The sequence below is a fragment of the Rana temporaria genome, chromosome 2 (genome assembly GCF_905171775.1).
Source record: "Rana temporaria chromosome 2, aRanTem1.1, whole genome shotgun sequence".
Classification (NCBI taxonomy): domain Eukaryota; kingdom Metazoa; phylum Chordata; class Amphibia; order Anura; family Ranidae; genus Rana; species Rana temporaria.
This window is the reverse complement of record NC_053490.1, coordinates 284352452-284378666: the sequence shown is the minus strand read 5'-3', so window position 1 is coordinate 284378666 and position 26215 is coordinate 284352452. Positions and strand designations below refer to the sequence as shown.

At 37.8% G+C, this 26215-nt stretch overlaps 1 protein-coding gene across 1 annotated transcript in view; it reads right to left on the bottom strand.

Annotated features, from left to right (window-relative positions):
- Window positions 1–25469, bottom strand: part of RUNX3 (RUNX family transcription factor 3) — a 66305-nt gene extending 40836 nt beyond the window's left edge. Inside the window, exons 1-2 of the mRNA XM_040337143.1 lie at window positions 23833–25469; window positions 12210–12366 (exon numbers count right to left, since the gene is read on the bottom strand). Coding sequence (XP_040193077.1) covers window positions 12210–12366; window positions 23833–24090 — 415 coding nt within the window. The 5' untranslated portion in view covers window positions 24091–25469. The remainder of the gene's footprint in view (window positions 1–12209; window positions 12367–23832) is intronic.
- Window positions 25470–26215: the final 746 nt, after the last annotated feature.

Genomic DNA, 26215 nt, shown 5'->3' with positions numbered 1-26215 from the left:
AAGGAATCTGGACCTTCTTGCTCCTGCTGGAGATCCCTTTAGTGGTAACTAAAAATCTATATAGAGTAATCAGGACCTCCTTTCCCTGCTGGGGATCCCTCTAGTGAAAACTAAAGATCTATATAGGGGATCAGGACCTCCTTCCTCCTGCTGATAATCCCTCTAGTAACAACTAAACATCTATTTAGGGGGAAACAGGATCTCCTTTCTCCTGCTGGAAAATCTTCGAGGGATAACTAAATATCTATATAGAGTAATCAGGACCTCCTTTCCCCTGCTGGTGATCCACCTAGTGATAACCTAATATCCATATAGGAGAATCAGGACCTCTTTGTTCCTGTTTGTAATCTCTCTAGTTATAACTAAAGATCTATATCGGGGAATCAGAAGCTTGTTCCCACGCTAATGATTCCTCTAGTGATACTCCCCAGAATTCAATTTGCTTTTCCCAAAGCCTGCTCACACCCACCCCCAAATCTTCTACCTGACACGGTGCTCCTACGACTATACTCTGTCAGAGGATCTTTTCTCTAAATGCATTATTTTACGATTAGGAAATTTAAACTGCAGTTTCCACTGTTTTCACATTTTTTCCAGCCATGGAAAATCATGTTCCATGTTACAGACACCCCCAGGGATATCAACCCTATTACACAACTTTGTGTCATCAGCAAAAAGACATACCTTGCCAACCAAACCTTCAGTTATATCAATTACAAACAGATTAAATAGAACAAAAACCCATTTACAACCATACTCTAATACCTCTCCTTTCTTGTTGAATATTTTTATTGGCTCAGTATAAGACATCGTTTTTTGGAATACAAAAAGTGATAACATGAGGTCTCAGAGTACATGACAATCATATAGAACAAAATTACCATTGAGATCAATCAAACAGCAAAAATAAAACAGGCAAGCTTTTATGTAAAACCTTGGCTTAAACTCGAGTTGGTAATTTAAAGGCAGTAAAAGAAAAATATTTAACCATGGGCTAATAGTTTGTATCAGGCAATATTTCTAATGCGATGATGAGCATCTAAGTCTATGAGGTGGAAGCGTACAAGAAGTTGAAGCATAAGTTCACTTTTTGTAACATGTTACACACTCACAATCCCCGATTCCCTGTTGTGACAGATGGTGGGGGATCTTCTATCCCCACTCTCTGTCACACTCTGCAAGGAATGTGGCTGTGTGTGGGGCTCCACCCACCTGGCAACCCCATTCATTCACAGAGCTCTGTGAATAGAAAACTTAAAGGTCCGGCGCCCTTTGTGGCTGTCGGCCTGTAGTTCTCAATGAACTACCACGGCGCTGTTGAGCGCGGTGGTAGTTCATTGATGCTTCCTGTTAGTGTGTAACTGCTGTACGGCCAGACAGCTTACACACAGAGTCTGCAAGAGCCCTGCATTGCACCCACAATCTAGTGTTCGTGGGTGCAATGCTTTACAGGCTCCCAATAAAAACAATAATAAATGCACATTTGCAAATTTTTTAAAAGGCGAATTTATCCTTTAAGTCTAATTTGATAGAAAAAGAGAAGAAGGGCTCCAGAGGGGGTAACATGTAGTAGAGTCAAGTTGAAAATGCTAAGGAAGCAATAAAGAGTCATCAAAATGAGGTAGGAAATGGCACACTCAGGGTTGCCAAAGTTTTGTGTAATATTCTATCCTATCTTGGAGAACTGCATCAATTTTGTCATGGATCATAGACCTAATGATCCTGTGTTTGGGCTCTACTATATCTAGGGTGTTAGTCTTCCAAGCCTTTAATATGGTTTGTTTGGCAGCTGTGGTTATTTGAAGGAACAGTTTGAATTCAATTTGAGTTATGTTCGGGTGAGCATAAAGCAGTGCCAGAAGGGGGTTGAGAGGGGCTATGGCAGAAAACACTGTAGAAATGACAGTGTAGAAATGATTTAAAATATCTCCTCCCAAAACTGGCTAGCTATTGGGAAGGACCACCAGATATGTAAATGAATACTTCTATCTTTACAACCTCGAAAAAAAACAGGTTGGCAGGTGGTTTGGAGCGAATTTAGAAATTCTAGCAGAAACGAAGTACCAGCGGGTCAAGACTTTATAGTTAGCTTCCAATGCTTTAATGTTTTGTACCAAAGATTTGGTTGTGGCCCAGACATCATCTAATCAATTGCTTCTGAGGAGAACCTGAGGTCTTGTTCCTAGTTGCTCATGTACCTGAGGGGTTTAGAATCAGGTTTTGAAGGTAGAGGTGGGAAATGAGACCTGGGGTGTAAGGGTCTCATTTGCACACATTTTCAAACTAAGTCAGCTGGTTTAGAGAGGATCGTAGTGTAAGATAGGAGGAGTAAAAATGTATAAGATGTAAGTTAGGAAGGCCATGTGATTACTGGAAGTATGAAATAACTTGAAGGCTGCAGCGTTAGTCAGCTTGTGTAGCCTAGTTAAGTTCACAGCCTACTAGACGTGGAAGGAGGCAGAAAAGGCGAAAGCTGTGTAGAACAACAGTTTCTTAATAAAGACTAGAAGTAGATTACGAGGTGACTGAAGTGCAAAAGGGGTTTTGAGGTAGTCCCATAAAAGGAGAAAGTGATTTGTGAACAGGCTGTGATATCTATCCTTTAGCCAACTGTGTTTTCAGTGAAACAGCCAAAGGTTAGCTGGATTGGATTAATCCAATTCAGCTGATTTTAGTTTGACAGAGTAAAGGTCATTGAGGCTGATTTGCTAAGGGATTTGAGAATATTCACAGAATAAATTACAAACATATTCAAATCAATTATCTATTCATATTATAAGGACATTTCTGTTATTTTTTTTCATCTGTACATTCAAAGTGAAAAGGAATTTTCCCTTCACCCAATTAGATAAATTAAGAGACCAAGGGCCTAATCCACAAAAACCCGGCGCAACGTAATTTTTCCCGTTTAAGTTACACCGCCGCAAAATCTCTACCTAAGTGCCCGATCCACAAAGCACTTACCTAGAAATTTTGAGCGGTGTAACTTGAATCCGTCCGGCGCAAGGCGTTCCTAATTTAATGGGGCGAGTCCCATTTAAATTAGGCGCGCTCCCGCGCCAGACGTACTGCGCATGCTCCCGACGTAATTTTCCCAATGTGCTTTGCGGTGGTTTTACGTTGTGCCGGGTTTTGAGAATCGCGATGGGCGTAAAAAAAAAACGAGTTGCGGCGGGAAAAAAAATAAATAAATGACAGCGACGCGGGATAGAAGGGTCTACTTTTACAAGGTGTAAACAGTTTAGGCCTTGTAAAAGCAGCCCTAATATTGCGACGGCAAACTAATACTTACGGAGAAAAGACGAAGCTTAAAAGCTTCGTGGATCTCCGTAAGTGCTAATTTGCATACCCGAAGCGGCATTTCAACGAGAAATGCCCCCAGCGGCGGCTGCGGTACTGCATCATAAGATCCGACAGTGTAAGTCCCTTACACATGTCGGATCTTCTGCCTATCTATGTGAAACTGATTCTGTGGATCAGTTCCATAGATAGAAACAGGGATACGACAGCGTATCAGTAGATACGCCGGCGTATCCCTTTTGTGGATTAGGCCCCAAGCCTCTTTCTTAGATTTGGTGTTTACAAGATAAAAAAATGTTTTGCTCGAAAATTACTTAAAACCCCCAAACATGATATATATTTTTTCTAACACCCTAGAGAATAAAATTAACGGTCGTTGCTATACTTTTTGTCACACCATATATGCGCAGTGGTCCTACAAGCGCACCTTTTGGGGGGAACATTTTATTTTTTAAATTAAAAATAAAACATTAAATTTAACCCAATTTTTTTTATATTGTGAAAGATAATGTTAAATTGATACCCAACATGTCACGCTTCAAATTTGCACCCGCTCGTGGAATGGCGACAAACTTTCACCCTTAAAAATCTCCATAGGCGACATTTACAAAATTCTACAGGTTGCATATTTTGAGTTACAGAGGAGGTCTAGGGCTAGAATTAATGCTCTTGCTCTAACAATCGCGGCAATACCTCACATGTGGGGGTTTTTCATATGCGGGTGCTGCTCACATATGCGTTCGCTTCTGCGCGCAAGCTCATTGGGACAGTGTGCTTATTTATTTTACTTTCATTTTTTTATATTGACACTGTTTTAAAAAATAAATAAATGGGGTCACTTTTATTCCTTTTACAAGAAATGTAAACATTCCTTGTAATAGAAAAAAGCATGACAGGTCCTCCTAAATATGAGATCTGGGGTCAAAAAGACCTCAGATCTCATATTTAGACTAAAATGCGATACTTTTTTAATGTCATTTAAAAAATATATAAAAATGTCCCTTTCAGAGCATTGGGCGTAAGTGACATTTTGACGTCGCTTCCATCTTGCAATGATATGGAGATGGGTGGGGGCCATCTTCCCCTCTCTCGTCTCCATGTCAGCCCAGGGACAGGACCCAATCGCCCCTGCCGTTGCCAACAGCACAGATAAAAGTGACCAATAGAAGTGATCTTGCGGCGAATCCGCCACAGAGACCACGTTTATCTGAAAGCGGATAGCCCGCTCTTGAAGAGCGTACCGGGGTTATGGTAGCTAGCTGCTACCATAACAATGGTAGTCCTCTTCAAAGTAGCGACGTATTCCTGCGGCGGGCGGTCCATAAGTGGTTAATCACACATGTTATTGTAAATCAGCGACACACAGTATAATTTGATTGTACAGTCCCAGTGCAATTTCCTTTAGCTTTACTAACAACAATGTGTGTGAATCATGTAGTCTATTGGTAGATCTACAGGAGTTTGTAGAATCAGATTGTAACATGTGTGGCCAGCTAGAACACATTTTTTTTCCATCATCAGCAAAAATACAGTCATCTAATGTTAGCTCATTTGTGTATTGTTAGCATATTTTAGGACAGACTAGAACAATCAAACCAAGAAAATGTTCTTTGTTAGGCTAAGTTTACACTGGCATTGAAAGCAGGCGTTTGAAGGGCGTTTGAAAAGCTCCTCAAACACCTATGCATCTGATACTGTGGACAGCACACAGTGCTGTTCACATTAACAAAACATAAAGTGTTAGCGTTTCATCGCTTCGCTTCAACATTAAAGCCTCATTTGGAGTCTGGAAGAGTTTGAAGCCTTTCAACACCTGCCAGTCAAGTCTATGGTAATGCTCTGCAAATGCGCTGGTAGGTGTCTGCGGCCCTATAAAATAAAGGTTTAAAAATTTACGCAGGAGGAATATAACATCCCACATTTCCCTGTAATGATAGGGGAGAGCATAGAGTGTCCTGCAGTCCCTTACTTCTATGCACTTTCTGTTTGTGCTGCTTGAAGATGGCTGACATCAACTTCTGAGGGTAGGTGTGTAGATCATAATGCAGGGCATGAAAGTGCCCTTTAGCACATCTCTTAGAGAGACAATAGGATGTACCCAATAGCGCCTGGATGCCCTTCTCCTCTTCCTCTGCTCAGCTAATTTCTCATACGTCAACATCATCTGCAGGAGGCCAAACATGAGATAAAGCATCGTAAAGGAATCTTTGCTGCTGCCTTCCCTGCTAATGTTGTAAGCACAAGAAGCATTTACCATGACAAGCCACACCTCAAATGATTTATTTCCTGTAATGTCACTTCCTTTTATAAAAAAAAAAGGCATTTGTGGAGCGGTTTTAACGTGCCTTAACACGCATTAAAAGTGCCAAAACTGTGCATAGGGCGTTTGGGAAGCATTTTTAAAGCATCATTAATGCCTGTAAAATACCAGTTAGTATGGTCTGACGACCATACTAAAGCACATTAATGAAAGTCTAACGCCTATAATAAAGTGCATTAAAGCGAGTCTAAGCGTTTGTTAATAGTGGGAAATTTAAGTGTGAACAATCCCTTAGAGAAGTGATCCTTGTGGGGGGATGTGGCTTTGGGCAACAAAGAGTGTTTTGCAAAGGCTCCATTAAGGAAAATCCGGTCCTGCTAATCACTATTGTTTCCTCAAGATAAATCTGCACCTGCTTCCCCTCTGCATGAAATTGTTTGCTGCTGGAGGTATAAATAAGTATTTTCATGCAAAAATTGTTTGACATAAAAAAGACTGGGATTTAGGTGTGCTTTCCTTTTTGACCAATAACTTATGTCGAAAAATATTTTGAAGTCTATGTAAAGCCTGAGGCCCCGTACACACGACCAGTTTCCTCGGCAGAATTCAGCTTCCGACCGAGTTTCTGGCTGAATTCTGCCGAGGAAACTGGTCGTGTGTACACTTTCGGCCGAGGAAGCCGACGAGGAGCTCGACGAGGAAATAGAGAACATGTTCTCTATTTCCTCGTTGTTCTATGGGAGCTCTCGTCCCGCCGAGCTCCTCGGCGGCTTCAGTGCTGAACTGGCCGAGGAACTCGATGTGTTTGGCACGTCGAGTTCCTCGGCCGTGTGTACGAGGCCAAAGCCTTTTTTTTTTCATAGAGTAGGGAACAATTAAACCCATCATAGGTTATTTTTTTGCTGTCTGTGTCCTGCTAGGGAGATTTCCTATCCTATTAATATCAAGAAATGAGAGGAAATCTCTCCAAAGCAAAGGAAATTTCCATCTTAGTAACTAAAATTTCCATCCCCCATATTCTTTCACTGCAATGGTGCAATAAAAACTTGGCAAAGGTTCTAAGCCTTGCCCACTCTATCCAAAACTAAAAAAAAGTTTTGTATTTACCTACACTTTAATGTATTTCCATATTTGCAGACAAATTGGGATAACACCTACAGTACTTTATACAGTATGTGTTATATGTTCCTATTCACACAGTAAAATTTAAATAAATATAAAAATTGCTGTTAACTTTTCTTTTTTTTTACTTGGTCTTTTCTGAAAACCTCAAAACTGAAAACAACCTACTTAGCTCTCTTCTAGGTAGTGTTCATAAGAGGGGGCTGAGGAAGTACTATATGTTTACAATAATTAACCCTGTCTATAGGTTTTGCATTGTTGATGTAATTTTATTCCAATCTGTCCCTGAAATGTCCCTAAATAAGCACATTGTAAGCTATTCTGAACAGTACAAGCTGACTATAGAGTTCTGTTTATGATTTATTTCCAAAGAAACAACTAGAAAGTTGAGAAACAATAATAGAAAAATAATGTATGCTGTGTGAATGGGAACACATAATAAATATTTAGTGGGGGGGTTTCTTAAATTTTGCTGCAAAGGTGGAAATACATTTAAAGCTCTCATACCCACAATATTTTGGACATTGCTGACATATGTCATATTTTTTTAAACAGCTGAGCCAGATTTTGCACTGTCCAATTTTAGTAAATCAACTCCTAAGGCCCATTTTAATGACTTAGGCCCCGTACACACGGCCGAGGAACTCGACGTGCCAAACACATCGAGTTCCTCGGCCAGTTCAGCCCTGAAGCCGCCGAGGAGCTCGGCGGGCCGAGAGCTCCCATAGAACAACGAGGAAATAGAGAACATGTTCTCTATTTCCTCGTCGAGCTCCTCGTCGGCTTCCTCGGCGAAATTGTACACACGGCCGGGTTTCTCGGCAGAATTTAGCCAGAAACTCGGTCGGAAGCTGAATTCTGCCAAGGAAACTGGTCGTGTGTACGGGGCCATAGTATTCCTAGTAGTTTTGATTGTAAAGCCCCATACACACTATCAGTTTTCCTGCAGGTTTTTCTCTTCAGGTATTTCTTCTTAGGAGGTCTAATGTGTCCTATTAGCTTTCTGGACCTTGCAGATTAGTCATGTTTGTTGTTTGTTGTATTTCTGATTGATATATTATACATTAGTGCAACTTTTTATGTAGGTCACTCTATTACAACAGGTATTTTAGAATATGTTTAAAATTGAGAAGTTCAGATGGCTGAGGCTTCGTACACACGACCGAGAATCTCGTCGTAAAAGAAACATTGTTTTCCTCGACGAGGTTCTTGTCAGGCTTGACACATACACACTGTCAAGACAAAATCTCGTCGTTCTCGAACGCGGTGACGTACAACACGTACAACGGCACTATAAAGGGGAAGTTTGATTCCAAGTACGAACGCTACTTTTACAGAAGGCGCGCTCCCGTCTCATACTTCTAAGCATTCTAAGCATACACACGAACGTGTTTCTCGTCGTAAACTAGCCCGACGAGAAACACAACGAGGAAATTGAGACTCCCGACGAGAAAAAAGAGAGCATGTTCTCTTTTTTTCTCGTCGAGATCCACGACAGTTTTCTCGACGAAAAACACACACGACCATTTTTCTTGGCAAAAATGCTCTGCCAACATTTTTCTTGATGGATTTTGCAGATGAAAACGGTCGTGTGTATGAGGCCTGACAGTTACAATTTAAGTAAAAAAACAGACTCAAAGATGTGTATTGCTTTAGACTGTTTACAACAAGCTTTATTAGAAGCCTTTTGAGGACTCTGGCTAGTGGAGGTTTATGATATCCCTACTTTCTTTCTTATCTGTTATGTCAAATGTGTCACTTTCTTTGGGGTTTATCAGACCTCACTATCATCACATTCATGGTCTATTTTCTTGTTTTAGCTTCTGCTCAAGCCTCCTCAAGAGTATAAACAGTGGTACTGCATGCATGTAGGGTCCTGTGGCATCCTATCACACTTCAATGAGCCCTGGTAGCCAGCCAAGTTCAGGGCCAATTTACTCTGACATGCAATAACAATCCTGCGTATGACAGAAGGCCTTTCCCTAAATTACCAACCACTTGTACCCAAAACAGCCTATTTTATCTTATCTAATGTTTAGAATTATACAAATATATTCACTGCCTGACGTTTTGGTAGTAGTAGCAGTATACAAAAGCTTGTGATAGATATATGTCTATAAAGAGCTCTTATTCTGCAGTTTTTGAAATTACAGCAAGACGCACAAGATGAATCAGTTCAAAGAAAAGACTTGGAATTATAAAGCATTCCGGATTGGAAATTTGTTTTGGAAGCATGAACAAACTCTAACAGGATAATTGAGTGCAGAAATAAGAGCTTAATTCATAAAAGGAGAGATTTTTCCATTTGCCAATGTGCAGCCAGTTAAGTGCTGAGTTTGAAAGAGAAGAAAATAATAATACACATCTTTTAGAAACTCAAACAAGAAAACGGAAATGTTACAGAAATGTAAGCAATCTGGGGTTAGTGACATAAAACAAGTAAATGACAATTAGGCTATAAAACAATATATGAATTTAAAAGAAACATAACAGTGAACATTTGTATCTGTCAAAATAACAAGCCTTCTTTAGGATTTTGGTCCATGGCCCAAGTCTTTGGCAAATAGGCATGCCAGGTGCACTTGTGTTCACTTTCAAGACAATAATGTCTTGAGGATGTTAAAAAAAAAAAAAAAAAATAATAATTTTGTTGAACATGACTGGAACGAGCACAGATTATTTAAGCTAAATGCAAATCAGTTTAAAGGTGACTTTTTTTTATTACTTTGAATGCACTGTACAGAAGAAAAACATTTTTTTTTTTGTTTATAGCTTCCAGCCTATGGCAGGAAATTAAGTTGGTCCTAAATGTACTGCTGTTATAGGTTCTGGCAGCATTCTTGCTTTTAGAAAGCTGTGAAGGGATTTTCAACATTTATTCAATGCATTACTGCAGCTGACAGAACATGACAGAGCAAATGCACACCACACCCTGAAAATATGTACCTTTAATGGTAGTCATTTCACAATGAAGGTAATGAAGTTCTTTGAATTTTAAAGCATATAAATATATATATATATATATATATATATATATACACAGGCATACCCCACTTTTAAGTACACAATGAGGTTTATTTACTAAAGCTGGAAAGTGAAAAATCAAGCCTTGTACACGACCGAGAAACTCGGCGGGCGAAACACATCGTTTTCCTCGTCAAGTTCCTTGTTAGGCTGTCGAGGAACTCGACAAGCCAATTTTCTCCATTCCCGTCAAGGAAATAGAGAACATGCTCTCTTTTTGGCTCGTTGAGTTTCTCGACAGTTTCCTCGACGAAAATGTACACACGACCGGTTTCCTCTGCAAAAAAATATCAAGCAAGCAAGTTTCTTGTTGGTTTTTGCAGAGAAACTCGGTCGTGTGTACGAGGCCTTAGGCCCCGTACACACGACCAGTTTCCTCGGCAGAATTCAGCTTCCGACCGAGTTTCTCGCTGAATTCTGCCGAGAAACCCGGCCGTGTGTACACTTTCGGCCGAGGAAGCCGACGAGGAGCTCGGCGAGGAAATAGAGAACATGTTCTCTATTTCCTCGTTGTTCTATGGGAGCTCTCGTCCCGCCGAGCTCCTCGGCGGCTTCAGTGCTGAACTGGCCGAGGAACTCGATGTGTTTGGCACGTCGAGTTCCTCGGCCGTGTGTACGAGGCCTTAGGCTCACTTCTGCATAGAAACCAATGAGCTTCCAGGTTTTATTACCAGAACTTAATTGAACAAGCTGGGGTTAGAAGCTCATTAGTTTCAATGCAGAAATGAGCCTGATTTTGCACTTTCCAGCTTTAGTAAATAAACCCTATTGTGTACTTAAAAGTGGGATATGCCTTTATATATATATATATATATATATATATATATATATATATATATATATATATATATATATATATATATATATTTATATATCCCTATTGGAAGATTTACCCTTATCTCTTATTCTGGTGACACATCTAATCATTTTGGATTTCCCATCACTTTTTCTCTAGGTGACACTGGTCACCATGACAATTAGAGTGGAGAGAATATACTTAGCAGGGACAAAAGGAATAGTAAAATATTGATTGTAAACCTTTCATTACTCTATCCAAAACTGAAAAAAAAAGTTTTGGTTATACACACACTTTGGCCCGGATTCTCAGAGGACTTACGATGGCGTAGCGCCATGTACGCCGTCGTAAGTCCGAAACCGAGCTGTCGTATCTATGCGCCTGATTCTTAGAATCAGTTACGCATAAATTTCTATTACATCCGACTGGCGTAAGACTCTTACGCCGTCAGAGCCTAACTGCATTTTTACGCTGCCCGCTAGGGGCGTGTAAGCTGATTTACGCGTCGAAATATGGAAATTAGCTAGATACGTGAATTCCCGAACGTACGCGCAGCCGACGCAGTAAAGATACGCCGTTTACGTTAGGCTTTTCCCGGCGTAATGTTGCCCCTGCTATATGAGGCATAACTGCCGCGTACCAATGTTAAGTATGGCCATCGTTCACGCGTCGAAATTTGAAAATGTTACGTCGTTTGCGTAAGTCGTCCGTGAATGGGGCTGGACGTCATTTAGGTACACGTCGAAACCAATACGTCCTTGCGGCGTACTTTGACGCAAAGCACACTGGGATATTCCACGGACGGCGCATGCGCCGTAAGTGCAAAACATCAATCACGTCGGGTCACAGCACATCCTCTGCATGTGGTGCTGCATTTATAAAACCTGCAAGTTGCATGGGTGAATTCTCGCATATGAACAGTGAATGCATTTAAATTGTGAACTTGTTTGGATTCCACCATATGTAATGAAAATGCCACTAATTAAAATATAATTTTATGCTAGGTAGACTTTGTAAATAATAACTTATATGCTTTCATTTATAGGTTTAAACAAATATGTAATTATAATATATGTATACAAATTCCTATACATATATATATATAAATTCAATTTGTGGTATCTTGTGACTCATCTATTGGGGGTCAAAGACAATGCACTACATTATAGCTTGTCCTTTTTTTCTGGTATCAAACCTAGAAAGTTTCACCAAAAAGTTTTCAGTTTGCAAATTGTGCGGATCACATTGCCACAAACTTCATCCTTTCAGATGATAACTTGTTTGAAAAAAACAAAGTTTCATCTCATTCGCTATTTCATAACATGGGAAACCAATTAGTGGCACATGAAACCCTTATTTAGCTTTCCATGGCAGTTTGGCCAAACTCGAAGTTTTGACTTGTTAATAATAACACCTAACTTTACTATCTGTTTTCAGTGGTGTTGGGATTTAGGTACCTATAATTAAAAAGGTTCACTCTAGATGAAATCTACAGTATATTTGTTTTTTGCTTCACTGAGAAACTTGGCTTGGGAAGTTTATTTAAGGGTTATGCTATTCCAGACATGAACATCATGATGTGAAAATAATCCTCCTATACAAACACCTATTTGTCATATTTTAAACATAGGGTTAATTATGCGTTAACATCATGAAATTAAAGGCTGTTTACATTTGGAAATAATCAAAGTCAAGAGGGTAACCCACCTCTTCCGCTTCTTCCTACAAAACGGAGGTCATTGAATCGGGCTACTTGGTTTTTCATGACAGCAGAGGCATTCCTTAGCTCAGCTGAATAGTTCTCATCATTTCCAGCCATGACCGTCACAACTGTCCCATCTGAGACCTCACCCAGCGCTACAACCTGAAGATAGGAAAAAATATGATTCACTATCCTTATAGAAATGTATTATTTATAGTTTACCTTACACCAGGGTTTACAGCTTCAGTCAGAGCATGATGCAAAGTCCCTTGAAGGCTGATGAGCATGCAGCAGTGTGTGCTTTTACTATATGTCATTGGAGTTTATTTACTAAAGGAGTTAATCACACTTCATCACATAATGCAGATTACATAAATAAACAGGAATTTGTACATGACTGGGTATTTGTCAATTAATGAATTTGATTTATTGAGTGAAGATTCTCAACTCCCTTAGTATACCAGCATCCTTATGTCTGCTTTCACATGTACTTAAAACCCATGACTTGATAATTTATTTATATAAAAAAAATAAAATGCTGCTAACAGCTATAAAAAGTACAGGCACCCAGTGGTACCTGCATATATTGTGCCTTTAGCAACTTTCATACTAAACAAAATGACAACTTTTCTGAACTGGCAAATCTCTGACACTACTTTGCAGATGGAGCTTGTCTGCCCCTTTCTGCCTTCGGCCCATTTATATTGGCCAGTGATGAAGCGCATTTTAGTGATGTGCCCAAAGAAATGTGGAATTTAACAGGGAACTGGCAACTTGCAAGGATCATAGCTTTCCCAATTCAAAATGGCTGTCATTTGGCCATAGCACATGTGAATCAAAGGTGATTGAGACCTATTACAGGTATATCATTAAAAAAAAAAAAATTCAATATACCATGCAATTTTTCTCCAGCAGTTAGTAAACTGTGTAAGGTGTTTCAGAATGACAGCAGGAGCAAATACGCAACAATCACACACAAAATACAATATACAGTATATATATGTAAAGTGCTGCAATTCAGCTTTTTCTTTTCTAAAAGCATGGATTTTTTTCTTTAGCAGGGATGCAGGGAAACACAGTTCGGACAACTCCAGCACTGAATGTATGTAATAGTGAAGTGGGGCTGGGGTGTGCTGGAGTAATCTATTAATGCTGGCTGATGGGTGGATTTATTGTTGTGGAAGGAGGATCTATTTTTGTTGGGGGGTGGTAGATTACTGTGGTGTCAATTATTGCTGGGAAGACAAATTTCATACACATTTGTTAGCATCAAACAATGATACTTAGGTTCTGTATTCCTACAAAGGGGCAGTACTGGGAGGTGGATAGGGGTGACAAGTAGCAATGCTTAGAGGTGGGTAGAGAAGGGGGAAAAGGTGTTACTTGGAAGGAGGAAGTACCTGCATATATTCTCTGAAAAAAAAAACTGAGTTTAACACAGAAACATGTAGAAGAGTGATTAAGCCCTAGGACATTTATGTGTGGACAGTTTGGATTAATGTATGAACATAGCTCAGCTGTAGTTTGCCATGCCAAACTACAAAGTAGCCTATGTGTGTTGTCATTTTAAAAACAATGGGCCGGATTCAGATACATTGCAGTATCTGCCGGCGTGGCGTAACGTATGTCAGATAAGGTCAGATAAGGTACGCCGCCGTAACTTAGGGCGCAAGTTCCGTATGCAGAAAGAACTTGCGCCCTTAGTTACGGTGGCGTAACGTATGTGTGGCGGCGTAAGCCCGCCTAATTCAAATGAGGATGCTATGGGCGTGTTTTATGTTAATTCACTGTGACCCCACGTATTTGACGTTCGTGAAAAAATCCCAGTGCGCATGCTCGAAATTGCGCCGCAAGTCGTCATTGCTTTAGACGTGAACGTAACTTACGTACAGCCCTATTCGCGAACGACTTACGCAAACAACGTAAAATTTTCAAACCTCGGCGCGGGAACGACGTCCATACTTAACATTAGCTACGCCTCTTATAGCAGGGGTAACTTTACACCGAAAAAAGCCTAACGTAAACGACGTAAAAAAATGCGCCGGCCGGACGTACATTTCTGAATCGGCGTATCTGCCTAATTAGCATATTCATCGCGTAACTATACGGAAGCGCCACCTAGCGGCCAGCGTAAATATGCAGCCTAAGATACGACGGTGTAAGACACTTACGCCGGTCGGATCTTAGGGAAATTTATGCGTAACTGATTCTCTGAATCAGGCGCATAGATACGATGGCCCGCACTCAGAGATACGACGGCGTATCCGGAGATACGTCGTCGTATCTCGTTTCTGAATCCGGGCCAGTGGTCTTTAAAGTACACCTGTTCTGACAAACATAAAGGCTTCCCTTTGAAAATGCTATTTGTCTGACTGTCTTTCTTTTTAATATTGACCCAATAGGTATGTAGCAAGTGAAATAAGGATGTAAAAATATAGAAGCTATTGAATCAGCATGGAAGTCAGGCATTTTGAAGAAAAAAAAAGCCACAATGGCAGACTCCATATTTCCTTGATTTAAGTATTTCTTTAAAGCAAATATAATTAGTGAACCCATACCTGTAATTAAAAAAAGAAAATAAACTGGAGCAATAAGGGTCCATTAACACTAAGGCATTGCAGTATTGTGATGAAAAATGCACCTTTTCCCACACATTCCTGCACAATATGGCATAACATGCAGTGCTGTGTATTTTGGGGCCATTCATTTTAAATGGCAACCCAATGTACCTAGGCAGTGCAGCACAATGTATTTGCTTTGTAATCCGCCACAACTCGAATATGTGAGTATCCTGCAATGTGGTGCACCACATAAAAAATAGTGCATATCCAATTTTCATTGTGTTGCTGTGTGTCATTTAAATGATCTGTGTTAGACCCCATACACACTATTAGATTTTCTGCAGATTTTTGTCTTTAGATTTAGCAAAACCATGTAGTGCAAGAGCCTGCCTGATTGCATACAAATTGAAACTCTTAAGGTTTGATATTATATGGTTTTGGTAAATCTGAAGACAAAAATCTGCAGAAAATCTAATAGTGTGTATGGGGCTTTAATGGGACACACAGTAACCCACACAAACTGCACAATACTGTGTGGTCTTTACTGCAACACTCTAGGTATGAGTGGGCCCTGGTACTTTTAGTCTTAAAGTTCTAAAGCAGACAGTCATTTACTTGAACACAGCTATAATCATTAACATTTTCACCTAAACACTGATATGATCATCAAAGATTTTCTGCTGCACTACTGTATATAATTAAATGAGCAATATAATATTCTGGTGTTTTGTGAGCAAACTTCACAAAGGCAAATAATCACATTTTAATAGGTAAGGAACATCCCTGAAAGTCAGTCTCCTATGCAGTTTAATTAAGAAAATGTTCATAGATGAAATGGGTACAATGAGCATTAGACACAGCAAATTGCATTTTTATCTTAATCCAACATACTTGATATTTCTATAGAGTAAAGATGTTTCAAATTTAAGCAATTCAAACTAAGCATATCATACAAAAATGTTGTTACAACAACCAATAGATCCGGAGATATAATTGTATTTAGAGGTTTAGCTCAACTTTTCCTTGGCTTCATCCCCTTCCACCACCAAATAATTTGCTTTAAGAACGTTTGCCGAGAAAATTTGAAGGCGCAAGATGGAAATTTTTTCTCTAATGTATGAACTTCTAAAACTGTATGTGGTTTATATTTGGTAAATTACATTCATTCCATAATCAAATGTTAAGAGAACAACATTCGTTAAGTCATCGAATGTACTGAGAATTTTCATACAATTTTTCGTAATGGACATTCGTTCGAAAATTTACTAGTGTATGGTCTGCTTTACAATGTGACGAATGACCTTGCTGATCTATATTAAAGCCAGGAGTGGGATGAAGCAAGGTCAAGCTTGAACTACAGGTAAGGTTGCTCACAATTTGTATCTAAATTTATCTGAGCATACCTCTGGATCAACTGTTTGTTTTGCTATGCTATTTTACCGGCTTGTTTGGCATTTTTTCCTCATATGCTACATTTGATTTGCCCTGATTTGTGTTTTTTGGTTGATTTAAGGTAGTGCATCACTTTAAATGTCGGTTCATACTTTAATGGAGTGCGGGAAAACCACTCTCTGGCCTTGTACACATGACCGAGAATCTCGTCGTAAAAGAAACATCGTTTTCCTCGACGAGGTTCTTGTCAGGCTTGACGAGAATCTTGTCAAGCTTTCCTTGCATACGCACTGTCAAGACAAAATCTCGTCGTTCTCAAACGCGGTGACATACAACACGTACGACGGCACTACAAAGGGGAAGTTCGATTCCACTGGCGCCAACCTTGGGGCTGCTTTTGCTAATCTCATGTTACCTCGTGTTAGTAAAAGTTTGGTGAGAGACGATTTGTGCTTTTCAGTCTGTTACAGCATGATGAATGTGCTATCTCCATTACGAATGCTACTTTTACCGAAGGTGCGCTCCCGTCTCATACTTTATTCTGAGCATGCGTGGGTTTCTAAGGATACACACGAACGTGTTTCTCGTCATAAACCAGCCTGACGAGAAACACGACAAGGAAATTGAGACTCCCGACGAGAAAAAAGAGAGCATGTTCTCTTTTTTTCTCGTCGAGATCCACAACAGTTTTCTCGAGGAAAAACATACACACAACCGTTTTTCTCTGCAAAAAATGCTCTGCCAGCATTTTTCTTGATGTATTTTGCAGAGGAAAATGGTCATGTGTACGAGGCCTCTGTGTGTGTGTTTCCTGCACCACATTCAAAACACAATAGGGTTGATTTACTAAAACTGGAGAGTGCAAAATCTAGTGCAACTATGAATGATAGCTAATCAGGTTCTAACTTCAGCTTGATCAGTTAAGCTTTGAGAAAAAAAAGCCTCGAAGCCGATTGGTTTCTATGAAGGGCTGTGCCAGATTTTGCACCCTCCAATTTTAGTAAATCAACCAAAAAGTATGTATGATCTGTTGAGAGTGTCAGTGAAAAGTTAGCCACGCCCTAAATGCTAGTAGCAAGCGCAGTGCTTTTGCCTGCACTGGATTGCATGATACCAAAATATCATGCAATCCAGTTGCAGTGTGTTTTTAAAATTAGTGCATGCACTACTTTTGTTGCAATGCAGTAACTTTTTAGCCCATTCAAATGAATGGACTGAAAACACAAAGCACTCAAATCACACAGGAGTCACACAGGAACACGAGCATGTTCCTGTGTAATTCCCGGTGTGACCTAGCACTAATGATAAATTCGCTCATGTGAGAAATAATCTGGATAGACAAATACCCCAGATCCTAAAGTATTCATAATTTATATTATATGGAAATAATCATAATCTTTAAATGCTAAACATATGTCTGCTTTTAGATCTACAAATATTATAACACATCTTGTGATATCCTGGGTTTTTTAAATTGATACACCATATTATTATGTCTATTAAAATAACATTATTAGCATTCTCTTTTCAATGACTTGCATTAGCTTTCTTTACTCTTATTACGTGTATAGGTTTAAATATGTTCAATATATCATGCATTTATCTTAATCCTACTTTGTCTTGTCATCTGTCATATACAGTTCTTACACGCCCCTTTTTTGTTATAAAGCATGTGTATGCTTGAGCAGCTTCCAATCTTAATTATAAGCAATAATATTCATAAAAATCTATAAAGTTTATCTATGTATAACATTCATTGACATAAGGTACTGTATATATCAGAAGTTCTTCATTTTCAATACATTTTGATTGAGATTTTAAATAAATGAAATAGGAAAATGCAGGTACTCCTTAAGTGTGTAGTGTGCATTGGAAGCAAAGAATAAGATGAAAAAGATTGGCCAATTGGAGGGAAAAAGGATAACCGTTGGAGGGTAAAGCAAGATACCTTTCCTTAGACATCCTTGTAAGTTAATTTACCAGGAATGCAGGGTATCCAGGGTATCCTGCATGCAGTGATTGACAGAAGTGCATTTTCCATTTTTCTCCTGACAACCAATCATCTTCCCCCTTCCTGTTAATAGGGTAGGTTAGAACATATGCGGTAAACACTGATTGGTTGCTAGAAGAAAAACAAAATTATTAAAATAACATATTTATTACATGATGTGTTAATATCATGTTTCCAATTAAAGGGTATACATAGTTTAACTGGAAGAATGGCTCTTGTTTAAACCCTTAAAAACCATCTTGTATATTAAACGTTTATTCAAAGGTTTTTCTGATTCCTCCTTCTTCTGGTATTTTCTACATTGACAATGCATTAAGCATTGTCTTAGATAGAGATGGGGTAGCCTAAGAATATTAGTTGCTAAAATTATTTCTATTCACCTGCCCTAACATAGATATTTTGTTTCTTCTACTTAAAAAAAATAAATAAAAAAAAAATTATATCTAAAATTAAGAGAACAATCATGTAACTTGCACTTGGAATAATTAGCTTTGCTGCCATGAACAAATGTCTGGATAGAGATTTGGATAGGGTTCAGGGTTCTTTGACATTAAAACCATTTTGAGAAAGCTGTATATTTTTATGCATGAGCATTTGTTAGTAGTTGAACATTAACGTGAGTGCCAGAATGGTTTTTACATCGGGCCTCCTCATCAAATATGAGTCATAGGCCCTTTTATCACAGTAACATCTCCGGCAGAGGTCTAAAGTTTTTTGTTTTCTTTTGTTATGATTTTATAGCAGCTTTTCTGTTCCTTGTTGGAAACTGTATGGTTGTAGCTTTTAAATAAGTTTTTGCCTGACACTTTTTTTCACGTTTTTGCCTAAACTTATGGGTGCTGCCATTCATTCTATAAAATGTTATATAATAATAAAAAATACCATAGATGTAGGTGTGGTAGGTTGTATTTTTTTTTTAGTTTAAGTGAGAAATATATAGGCCAACCTGGCTACCTTGGATTTGCAATGTGCAGCATGTAGATTTTCAGATAACATCTGTGGCATGATAGTAAGGTTTAGTTTATTTTTCTTTGTTGTGTTCTATCTCTTATTTAGACTGCCCTGAAAAAGGGATGCTTTCCAAACCATTATTAATGGAAACCCCTAGCTGGAAACTTTGGTAATTCAAAAACAGATGACATGTGACCATTTTAGGGTTTAATGAAAAGTGATTTTGAATTACTAAAGTGTCCCAAGACTGTGTGGGTTATTGAGGACATATTCCCCAAACCTGATTTCCTAACTTGTGGTTACATTCAGGGATTATTAAAAACTAGATGCTAAGAATTCACCCGCTGACATTTATTTTACTAAAACCTATATGTGGGTTTATCAAATAACCAATAGTGCTCAATACAGATCTACAGGTGCATATACATGAATCAACTGCTTCGATATTTTTTGGTGGTGTGAGTGTATTACCAGTTATACTCTGGACATGAACTATGGTGTTAATTTACTAAGGGAAAATAGTCTGTTTGCTTTGTTTTGTTTTGCAAGGGGAATTTCCCTTAGATTAGTGAATGAGGTGGAGCTCTACTGACTTCCATCATCCAATCTCATGCAAACAGAAATATATTTTTTCCTTTTCTTTGCTCATAAATTATCATTCTCTAAGCTAAGGGAAAATCCCCCTACAAAGTGAACAGCCTATTTCCCCCCTAGTAAATAAACCTTGCATCATTCTATAAAAACATGTGTTTATCCTATAAAAGTAGACATTTTAAAGTTATGGCTTAATGGTTCACAATACATACTAAATATTTAAGAAGTATTAGAAGGTATCTGAGCCTAGAAGGTATATAATAATTTTACCTCTTCATGCTCAAGAATATCATATTTGAGTTGGGTTCTTTTGCTCTGTAGATGCATCCAATACATATGATACCGTAGTTTACTTTACAATTAACATTCTGAGGTTCTTAAACGATCTATGTTTGGAAGTGCACTTTAAGGGTCCACAAACACTGGGCCTAAAAACGCTGCTTTTTTACGGGAGTTTTGTATTTTGCTTGTAGAACCAACTATGTGTCCATGCAAATTGGGGCATTTAGAGGCATATTTTAAACTCAGCATTTAGAGGCAGAGAAAAAAAAAACTTCTGGTTTCATTTTTGAGAGGCGTTTTTTGCCAGAAAAAATGCTAAACTCTCCTAAACACCTGTACAAAAATGCTCTATATGAGATATTTTTTTATGTCAACAGAACTGGTATTATTTTAAGCCCAGTGTGCATGGACCCTTAGAATATGTAACATAAAGTATCAGGTTGTTGGCAAAGATTTCACGCTCAGTGTTCCAGTTTATATTTGTACATCCACATTTTGTTAACCAGCTATGGCTGGGTGTTAGTCAGACAAAACATCTAAAAAAAATCTACCCATAGATAAGAGGATGGTTGGATGTAGAGGTCTGATCTAACTTCTCTCAGGCAGAAAATCTTCCGAGTGCTGCAGAGCAATAGATATGCAAAGACGGAGGAGAGATGAAGGAGAGAAGGTGACATCCCAATAGTGATCGGGACACATTTTCTAACCCACACAATTGATGTTATCCTCGAAGGCTGGAATAGTATGAGTATCTAGCAGATCAAGAAACTGTTATCTCATGTCTGTGGGCTACTTTAAAGTCTCAAAACAATATTGTGGTATTATAGAGGAGTTCACTTATTTAGATTTTCACAGAAGAGTCTAACTAGAGAGGTATTGTGGTTGATTTGCCAAAGGATTAAAGCATGTTCACTTCAATCACCCAATCATGTGCAAGCAAAGATTCTTTTTTTCCCTTACACAAGATTGGGTATTAAAAGAGATCACTTTGTTAGGTAAACAGTCTATACACCCTCAGTAATATAAACCCATTATCTTCTGGTGGGAATTGAAAGTGAGTAAAATGCCTAATTGTCCTAGAATTAGCAGTTAAAAAAGATCCAGCCAATCCTGTCAAAATGCCTTTTCTGTGTCAGTACATAGGAACAAGGGAGACTCAGAAAACGTATGTGTCACTACTCATTGTTTGGGCTGGGTATCAAGCTATTGCTTCTTTTTTGTCAGGGGATCTTTACCTGCATTGCGATATTACTTTTAAATTTGGTTGGTATCTGAATTAGTGCTATACTAAAAATACATTATGCCTTTCCCACAAAGCTTTTGAAATGCTACAATAATAGTTGGCATAAAAAAGTAATTTAGACTATAATATTTGTGCACTGATGAGTAGAATCTGTATTCTATATCAGACAGGTGGAAGGGTTCTTGAAGTGTTCTCAATTTTGTATCCCATTTTTTTTATCTCTTTAATTTCATTGTAGTGCACAAACTGAATACTGAATGTGCTTATGGAACTTTTAGAAAGCTTTGATAATAGGTGTAATAAGAAAGTTATGTTGACTATAATATTGGTGCACTGCTGAACAGAAACTGTACTGACTGGTGGAGGGTTATTGCAGTGTTCTCATTTTTTATTTCTTTATTCCATTCAATTCTTATTCCATTAAAACATTTTTAACTCTTTTATTGCTGTGTGTGATATTAAAAAATGAAAACATGGATCAAAAGAACAATTTTATGAAACAGAAGTTTACGGCTGAGGTCACATCTTCTTGGGAAGTATGATAATAATAACCTGTATATTGTAAAAGTAACAGCTTTAAATTTCTTCCTATAAACCATTCTACAAAATTAATGTTGATAAGTGGTGGCTTTGGGAATTAATTGTCTTTAGGTATATACAATATTTAATGCAGTAAATGTATGTGGTGCTCCGGAGCTATTCTAGGTGCTATAATAATGTGTATGTATAAAATAACTAAGTATATACGGAAGTATGAATATACAGTTTCAATATATCAGTTTGATTTGTCAAAATACAAAAAAAAATTGTATATATATATATATATATATATATATATATCCCTCTATTTATCTATCCATCTATCTCTTGATCCATTCATTCATATACAAAATTGTATTGGGCAATAGCTACACTATATCTGTCTGTCTGTATATGCAGCATTAACTTGCAGTAATAGCTATACCTCAAGTTTTAATAGCTGCCAGAAGCATGTTCCAACATGAATATATTTTTTTTATTTTTATGTATTAGTCCTCGAATTTCACACTTTATTTCTCAACCTATAGTATATATTAGGCCAAATAACAAAGGTGTTGCTAGAAACTAGCTTAACAGTTGTCATTTCTTTGAACTGAGGATGGTGTAAAGGCATTTTACATTACAGACCTCAAACCTACTCGTTGTCACTACCTGTGTTAAAGTACGCTGTATAGCTTATATATTTTTTCCAACAAAACGTCTCCTTAGATGTGTTTTTCTCAGCTCTAGTTTGTCTGACCACAGAGATCTCATGTTTAGAATGTGTTAAATACCAGCCCACCAGTTTCCCACCATCAGATACAATTAAAAAAAAACTTTACACATGTACTATATTTTAGTTTGTCACAGCTGTAACTACAAAATGTGCATCTATTAAATGCTTAATTATGCAGCTCTTTCAAAAACATATGTTAATGTCATAGCCTCGCAGTCAAGCCTTTTGTGTAAAAAGAGATTTATTTTATGATTTAAATATTCTAAAGTTATTTGCTGAAAGGTATAAGGTGTGTGCCATACCAGAAGACCTGCTTAAGAGAACTGATAGGCTTATGGGGACAAAAATACAAATAACAAGTATAATAATCATTTGACTAAAACCAAAAAGCAAAAACATTGAAAATTATGCCTTCTGTATTTTAAATGAATTATTAATTACTTGTATAATGCTTTTTACAGAGAAATATTTTACTTGTTCTTCAATTTTCTACAATTCAGCTTTGTCAAAATATTTCAAATAACATACCGAGAAGTTTCACCTAGGTAGGACTAGGGTCGTTTATATGCAGAATTATCACAGAGTATAAGTAAATAGGTTTTTGCTGAATTAATGCTTATGGCAAGCTCTCTTTTTCTGATTATTAGACATGATAATCTTTGAAAGGGAAGAAGGAGTGACACTGAGGTTAAGTTGCTGGTCTCTGAAGTGGTGTACCAATTATACCAAACCATACTCCATAACCATCTCTGATTCAGTGCATCTGGTTTAGAAGCACTTTACAGCTTCATTAAGTTACCTTAATTTCAACTTTCATTACATTGTGCTCGTTATAATACATGCTGATTTTGCAAATGTTATTACGGTAGTTATTGTTATATATGTTATTATATAAGTTTTTTTCAGCTATTGTAATAAGGCACAATATTCAGCCACCCCCTTGTTGCTGTGTATAACTATATAAAAATATGTTCTAAAAAAATGTATGTGCCTCAGAGGTGCCCAATTTCTATATCCAATAATAACTAAATGATATTATATATTTACAATAAATACTAGAGCTATGATCACTAACTGAGTCATTTTAGGATGCTGGCCTATAAAAAAACATCAGTAATTCAGTCTCAATATATTTCATGCTGTAGTAATATGTCTATTAGCATTAGCATTCCTGGTTTTGCAGAACACAATTGTTTAAACATTAAAATATATTTTGTATAAATGATTATACAACAATAGCACTCAATGCACATACACACGTAAACAAAGCACAATAATTCACGTTCTGTAGTATAAACAGGCAGATAATGCCTACTTCAAATACTTGAAATCATATTACCTTGAAGGCTACTGGTAATGTCTTGTTGCATCTCCAGTGTGAAGGCAAAACGGAGCAAAGGAAGTTGGGGCTGTCAGTCCTGACCAGTTCTCCTGCATGATCCGCCAGGACATCCACCACAGTTCGTATCTCTGCCCTTGTCCTTCCGGTGCCAGAAGAGCTGATGGTTCCATTGCTGTCTCCCATTTTTCCGCAGGAGAAAGAAGTTGATGGAGGAGTAAAGCGCCGGTTGGTACTGGGGTCTACGGGAATATGCATTACAACAGTAGGAGTTAAAATGTGGCAGACACTGTTTCCTCCTATAACAAACCTAATGTCTCTTTCGTTAGCTCTAACCAAGAGCCCTCAAGAAAAGGCAGTAACTTCTCTCTTGAAAATTATCGCTAATCTTTGCAGAAAAGAAGAAGAAGAAAAAAAAAAAGTCCACTGAAAGATCAGAAGCTCAGGAAGTGACTGTCTGATCTGAAATCTGCAGGGGTGGCGAAGAGGAGGGAGCATGTGAAGAAATGTCGCACCCAACCTTGTACGCTCAAGTTTCTGTACCCTCCTATAGCACCAAAAACCACAACATAAATGTTACAAAGTCTTTCTGTAGCTTAGATCCCAGTAGCAGCAGCACTGCATACAAATGACACTAGACAAGCATTGAGCAGTGGTGGAGCAGTCTGCTCTTCTGCAAAAGGTCCCTTGTAAAGTAGCAGAACAGGCTCAAGGCAGATCTTTTCTAGTTAAATAGATGCAGGCACTCTGACTGCACAGAACAGAAGATTTCTTTATATCACAGTCCAGAAACTCTACAAAATGTAAAAAAGTATGGGAGAAAAACAGAAGTTAGCACACATCTGTCTCCTTCTTCCTGATGTAGTTCATTAAAGACGCAATGTCAGCTTAAAAAAGACACAGGGGTGGTGCTGACCGTGTTATTGATGGTTAAAGGGTTTCTCTGAAGACTTTATTTTCAGAGCTGCGTGTTTATGGAACAATCCATTAAAGATAAGTTACACTCTGTCCTTTTCTTTAGTGGCTAAGAGCCCAGCAGCCAGCGTGGATAACATAAAAAAGTGAAAAAGAAAGTTCTTTTTTTTTTAAGCTCGTTCCAACTAACAGAACATTAGCTGGCAAGATTTTTATCTCAAATATAATCAGCACAGAGGGGGAAAAAAAGGAAAAATTCTAGTAGTTTCCTCTACTGATCTGCCAAGAAAAAGTGCAAGAGTACTGCTCTGTCATGCAGCATTTACACCAAAGCTGTCACTGAGAGGGGAGGAGGAGAGAGTGTGTGACTGGCAATGTACCGTGTCCCCATCTCGTTCCCTGTTAGAAGAGCACATGCTAACACAAGGGGGAGTGCCTGACAGGACAACTCCCCCTGCAAACTGACACATGCAGCTCTCGGTATGAAAAAAGGGCATAAATGTAAAGCTTATAGTACAGCCTGACAGCTCCTTCCCTTCCAAAACTTCAGAACCACCAGGAAATTAATTAACATTATAATGGCATCATCCTTTATTTGTAAATTTGATTGTTTTTAAGAAACTTCATTGATTGTGCTATAGCTTGCCTGTGGTTAGAGACCAAAATGCACAGTCATCATTTCTGGAAGCAAAATAAAATATCTACTGCAATATATACTAGATGAAAAAAAAAATCCAATAGATGACATCAAATATCAGACAGGGTTTCCCTTGGCTGTACAGAAAATAGGACAACATTCACAGAATTTTAGACATTTGTTTACCTCTAGGATATATAATATGAAAAACTGTCACTGTTAAACCATAGAAATAGCATTGGTAATTTATCAGATGCAGTTAAACAATTACCCAAATAATATTGGGTGTACTATATACTGGAAAATACGTTATGTATTAATAATATTAACAAAATATGGAGCGCTGCACATTTTGTTAATATTATTAGTTTTTGTAACACATTTATGGAATTTTGAATAGTGTAAGCGGCTTTTTTATATAGTTTGTTACATTTTTTACTATTTATTTTTGTGCAATTTTACTAGTAGGTTTATCTGTTATTTACATATTATTCATGTATATTTTTATACTAGACCATATCCCTTAACTAAATGAAATAAAGCAGAGAAGTGAAAAAATATGTTTGTGTATATATATATATATATATATATATATATATATATATATATTTTTGCAAAATGTATAATACTATTTTTTTAATATCCATTAATGCAAATACGTATTTAATTAATTTGCACCTTGCATACTGTTTGTCCATCATTGTTTTTTACTGAATACAATTCTAATAAACAAGATCTGATAAACTAATGTATGAAATCTACATTCTATCTATCGCTCTATTTATTTAATCGATCGTGATGTTTTATTAAAGTGTTACTGATTGTTTCTGA